The sequence below is a fragment of the Solanum lycopersicum genome, chromosome 8 (assembly GCF_036512215.1).
Source record: "Solanum lycopersicum chromosome 8, SLM_r2.1".
Lineage (NCBI taxonomy): Eukaryota > Viridiplantae > Streptophyta > Magnoliopsida > Solanales > Solanaceae > Solanum > Solanum lycopersicum.
In genome coordinates, this window is record NC_090807.1 from 2,182,688 (window position 1) to 2,189,218 (window position 6,531).

Sequence of the window (6,531 nt, forward strand, 5' to 3'; positions counted from 1 at the left end):
TGCATATTGCAATTTTTTACATATCAATATTATGTGAAAATATTTCATAAAATATTAGACAAAATTTTTATAATTTAACTTTAAATAATGAAAAATATGACAATTAATAGTGGACAGAGGTACTACAATGTACTAACTATTTTAAGAAAGGATCATTTCCTTTGATTAGTGATTGGCTACGACTAGAGGTGTTCACGGATTGATTTGGATCAGTTATTGGTCAAAGTCAAAACCAAACCAACCTAATCTATTTTAAAATTATCAAAACCAAGACAAACCAAATATAATATACATTTATCGGTCTGGTTATTATCGATTTTGATTTGGTTTGGTTTTGTTTTGGTTATTCGGTTATTAACCATGCACAAAAATAAAAGGAAAAAATTCATTGAAAATGTGAAAAAATGACAACAATACATTCAAAACGAAAATATACACATGTTAAAATTGTACCAAACAAGGCACTAATAATACACAAAACTAAATGCATAAATTATTATTTTTCCTAACTCATTCTACCAAACGACTCCTTAAGTGCGCATAAGAATAATGTTGAATAAAAATATAATAGTAATGTTTGTATTAATAATGGTGAATTAGTTATGTTGCATTAGTTTTTTGTACATTGTTAGATATCATGATGTATTAAAAATAACAATTCAATTGGGCCCATTATCCACGTGTCGAAATTTAAACGGATTCTCATACAACTTTTATTGGTTATGTCAAACTCAAAATAAAATTTCTCAACTTGTTTAGGTGACTATATATACCATGCTTGTTATATGCTCAAAAGCACCAACAAAATTTAAAAAACACTTTTGAAGATATTAATTATAATTTGCAAAATGGCAACTACTAAATCTTTTTTAATTTTAATTTTTATGATATTAGCAACTACTAGTTCAACATTTGCTACAGAAGAAATGGTGACTGTTCTTAGTATTGATGGAGGTGCAATAAGGGGAATCATTCCAGGTGTCATTCTTAGATATCTCGAAGCAGAACTTCAGGTATCGTAAAAATATTTTGTAATGTATATACGTAAATGTGATACTATAATATATAGTTATTTCGGGCACCATTCTTGATTTTCTTTGAGGACACTTCAAGTATCATAAAAATATTTTGTAATGTACGTACGGAAGTGTGATACTATAATATATAGTCATTTCGGATACCATTCTTGATTTTCTTGAAGGACAACTTCAGGTATCGTAAAAATATTTCTTCGTGTATGTATGTAAGTGTGACATTACTATCGTTTTTTTTTTCTTTTTCTACTATTTTTTTATGCTTATTAGTGATAATGATAAGTAATAGTACTTCTATTATCGATAGGGTCATGATAAAGTTAATTATTAATATTCAAATAAATCATGGGTTTTTTATATTACAACTTATTTACTAGTTTTGTAGTAGTTTTTTTTTTTGTTAATATATAAATATCTCTGATTAATAAGTGAGTTATTTTTTAGTTATTCTGTTTCGATTTATACGACTTATTTTTCTTTTTTTTTTCGAGTCAGAGAATTGACAATAATACAGATGCAAGAGTGGCTGATTACTTTGATCTAATTGGAGGAACAAGTACTGGAGGATTAGTGACTGCTATGTTAACTACTCCAAATGAAAACAATAGACCCTTTGCTGCTGCCAATGAAATAGTACCTTTTTACTTCGAACATGGCCCAAAGATTTTTGAACCTAGGTAAATAAACATATTTATACTCCTTTCGTTTTAATTTACTCGTCTAATTTTAATTTGATATAAAGTTTAAAAGCGTGAAAAAAGATTTTTAAGTCTTTTGGTTTTAAACTGAAGATATGTCAAACGTATCAATATTTAATATTGTGGTCTTAAACATGTCTAGTTGAAAGTTGAATCAAGAGTCGCTGGTAAAAACAGTTACTTGATCTCTTTGTTCCAATTTATGTGACACTTTTCGTTTTTCGAGAGCCAAACAATATAAGTTTGATCTGGATTTACGAATGAAATCTGCATATTTTTTTTAATGAAATTTATAAATTACGTACAAAGTACTACAAGTCACAGTAATTGATAATTCAAAATGTTTAAAAAATTTATGATCAAAGATAAACTTATTTGAATCTCGAAATCTGAAAAATGCCAGATAAAATGAGACAGATAGAGTACATTGTTGTTAGATAGACTAATGAAAAATAGGTCAAACAACTCGAAAGAAAGAAGGAGAATATGTTTTGAGCGATGAATTAAATTTAGGGGAAAAAATACATATATACATAACTTAAGATATTATATTCTCTAAAATATACTATCCTTAAATTTTTTTATAAAAATCTCTTCTCAGATACATTCATCCCATTACGTAATGCATCAGTATCGAACAACTAAGTTATCTATCCGAAAACAATAAAATATCTAATATTTTTATAACGTAATACAAATATATGAGATTTCTGTTCTTTATACTTATATTTAATTTGGTAACATTATATTATGCAGTGGTAATCCACTTTTTGGCCCACAATATAATGGAACATATCTTATGCAAGTTATTCAAGAAAAAGTTGGAGAAACTTTTTTGAATCAAACTTTGACAGAAGTTGTCATCTCAAGCTTTGACATCCAAACAAATAAGCCAGTAATATTCACTAAGTCAAGTGTAAGTCAAAATAATTTGTTATTTTTTGTAAAGAAAATAATACATATCAACTAATTTTATTTTATTTTTCAAAAATGCAGTTAGCGAAATCTCCAGAATTGAACGCTAAGATGTATGACATATGTTATTCCACAGCAGCAGCTCCAACATATTTTGCTCCACTTGGATTTAATACTAGTCATAATGGAGATCAATATAGGTTCAATCTTGTTGATGGTGGTGTTGCTACTGTTGGTGATCCGGTACTAATACTACTTTTTTTCGATTCAAAATTTTCCATATGTTTCAATCGGACATTATTTCCAAAATATGTAATTAAGAACTATTATAGCGTTGATTCAAAAAATTTTATATGTTTCAATCAGACATTATTTCCAAAATATGTAATCAATATCTGTTACGCGTTGTTGCACGTGTGGATGCATGCATGCAGGCGTTATTATCAGTTAGCGTTGCTACGAAACTTGCAGAAGAGGATCCAGCATTTTCTTCAATTAGGTCATTGAATTTCAAAAGAATGTTGTTGCTCTCATTAGGCACTGGCACTACATCAGATTTTGATAAAACATATACAGCAGAACAGGCAGCTACATGGGGTATTTTACAATGGGGATCAGCTATACAAGCAATGACTGGTGCAGCAAGTTCGTACATGACTGATTATTATCTTTCTACTGTTTTTCAAGCTCTTGATTCACAAGACAATTACCTCAGGGTCCAAGTAAGTCCCAACTTAATTATTATTATCGGAAAATCTTACATAAATCTCACTAGTTTGCAATATTACCTATTTTATCAGATTTTGATGTATCTAGGATACATGGTCAAAATTAGATGTAATTAGTTTTAGATAAGTGGATTCACATAGATATCTAGAATCAGTGACAGATTCAGAATTTGCAGTTCGGAAAAAAAAAGTGCCTAAGAGTTGATATTGGATCCTTACAGGTGAGTTTTGAACCCCTCACACCACTGAGTCAACCTCTAATCTTGCATTTACGAGGTTCAAAACAAATATATAGACATAAAAATTCTTAAATATACAACGAACGTAATTTTTGTTATCCGCCCCTGTCTAGAAAATCTTGTTCGCAATCTCCCATTTCACTTCCACTCTCCCATGTATTTGGTATTCCAGATACACGTGAATCACACCAGATGCATACAGTATCTAGTGCGATTTACAAATCTCACTCGCCTTTTTCTTTATTTTTGTGTATCTGATAGTAAAATTACATGTATCTAAGTATATTTTTCGTAATATATGATAAGAAACTCTTAATGAGGGAAAAATGCATAAGTACCTCCTCAACCTATGCCCGAAATCTCAGAGATACACTTATACTATACTAAGGTCCTATTATCCCCCTGAACTTATTTCATAAATAATTTTCTACCCCTTTTCGATCTACGTTACACTAGCTTGTAAAAATATTATCAACAAGCGTTGGGCCCACAAGATAGTACCATGTAGGCCGAAAAGAGGTAGAAAATTATTAATAAAATAAGTTCAGGGAGGTAATAAAACCTCAGTATAGATAGTTTAATTGTGTCTCTAAGATTTTGGACATAGGTTTGGGAGGGGGGAGGGGTTCTTGTGCATTTTCTCCTTAATAAGTGATAAGATATACGTAATATTTTATTAAAAGTATATTTAATAGTGAAGTACGTCTAATTATATAATTTTTTCATTATTATTAATATAATATACATGTGATATTTTCTTTGCTAACGACATGAGTATATTTAATTCCAGGACAATGCATTAACAGGCACAACTACTGCATGGGATGATGCTTCTATGGCTAATATGCTATTATTAGAACAAGTTGGTGAAAACTTACTGAAGAAACAAGTTTCCAATGATGAAACCTATGAGCAAGCTCTGACTAGGTAAAATTGTGACACGTTCAATTTTGTCGGTGTTTGAAATAATTTTTTTTTTATATCTCGTTAGTCAATATTATAAATCTATTTTTATTGCTAATTAAAATAATTTTATTTCATTGTAGGTTTGCAGAAAAGCTCTCTGCTCAGAAGAAACTTCGAGAAAACAAAGCGTCTTATTAGTTCAAAGGTCTTATTATTACTATGCTTAAATAAATAATAAGTGCTTGCAAAGTTTACGTGGGATAAATTTCAATAGAAATGTCTCTCTATGTAATGGATTATGTAACCTTTTGGTTGTGTTAGATGTTCGAATAAATTATCGCGATTTTGTGTTATGGTATTTGAATCTTTTTTTCGAAGCAAAAAGAAAAAAAATATATATATATATATACAATTTGAAGTGCGGAGTTAATATTATACAAATAATTATGATATGATATAAGAGATACTTTGCAACTTTAGATATCCTAGATGAATGAGAGAGAAAAAATAGGAATTAACGATATAATGTAATTGAAGTTAAATACACTAAATAATATTTTTGTTTTGATCATTTGCACAAAATGTTAATAATGTATATAAATTTAGGGGTGTTTATGGTTCGATTTGGATCGTTTATTAGTTAAAATCAAAACCAACCAATTTAAATAAGCTTTTAAATTTTTAAAACTAAACCAAATAAAAAAAATAACTATCAGTTTGGTTATCGTCGATTTGATCAGGTTTTTTCGGTTCGAAAGTAATAAGTTTGTTGAGGACATACATATCTAAATAGACACAGGCACTTAGTACATGAATAATTTACAAATAAGCTATTACACAAACAAAGAAATAATATATAAAATTGGGCAGAGGGAGTAAGTTAGAAATTTTATTTATAGCTTTTGACTTATTTTTTATTTGACTTAAAAGTCATGATAAAAGTTCTAATTTTTTATTTTTGACAATTTTTGTCTTTGAGTTTAAAACAATTGTTCAAAAATACTTTTATATTTTATTTAAACACTACAAAAATACTTTAAAGTTTGCATTAATTTGATGCGCAAGATACATTAGTTATTAAGTAAGATATATTACATTTTATACATGATACACTAATTTGATGTATAATTTATACATGATACACTAATCTGATGCGCGAGATACACTAATCTGATGGAAGAGATACATATGATATACATTTTATATATGATACACTAATCTGATGCGCGATATACACTATTATGATACGCGGAATGAGGAATTTTGGAGATTTGTAAAACTTACAGGGGATAATGATAATAAGTAGACTAAAAGGTGGGTTTTGTAATTTTTTTCTAGTTTTTTTCATCGTCTAAAGTTGACTAATATAAAGAATCAAATCACATTTATACGCCATTATATAAAGGAAATAAGAATATTGCGATTTTAAAAATAGTATATTTGTCAAATATATTAGATATAGATTTTGTGAAAGACACTATTTGTTCTCTATATAAATCGTTATGCATATATAATAGGTACATTTGAATTCATCATTTTCTTAGCTTTTCTATTTATTATACGAATCATTAAAATTGTCCCGACTTTTCTCTATCAATTTTGATCAAAGTATTCAAAATTCGTCGACCAAGTCAGGTATGGATCCCACACCCATGTCGTATTGACCTGAGTGCGACAAGAAAAGTGAAGAATCCGAACATCTAAAGATAAAAATGCTGACAAAGATATGCCAACAGAATTGTAAATTACCTTTCATTCATCCACTTAAAAAAAAGGATATTTCTATAAATAAATAAAAAACATATACAACACAAACGTAAACAAATCAAACAGTCTTTCAACATAAACCTAAAAATCGTTAAAAAGGTTGTCTTAGTATAAGTTTTGTCAAATATAATTCATTTTCGTTCTCATTAAAATTTGAATATCCCCATATCGGAAATTCAAGTTTTATTTTACATATATTCAAAATAATTACCTCTTTATCTATCACTAAATTACTCGTAGCTAA

The 6,531-nt window shown here is 28.4% G+C and overlaps 1 protein-coding gene across 1 annotated transcript; it reads left to right on the forward strand.

The window, feature by feature from the left end:
- Window positions 1–238: 238 nt before the first annotated feature.
- On the forward strand, window positions 239–4,873 carry LOC101253106 (patatin-02-like). The gene is made up of 7 exons (XM_004244482.5): window positions 239–1,013; window positions 1,530–1,711; window positions 2,489–2,648; window positions 2,729–2,890; window positions 3,082–3,369; window positions 4,405–4,541; window positions 4,661–4,873. The coding sequence occupies exons 1-7, from the start codon at window positions 849–851 to the stop codon at window positions 4,716–4,718; spliced, it is 1,152 nt and encodes a 383-aa protein (XP_004244530.1). The 5' UTR covers window positions 239–848; the 3' UTR covers window positions 4,719–4,873.
- Window positions 4,874–6,531: the final 1,658 nt, after the last annotated feature.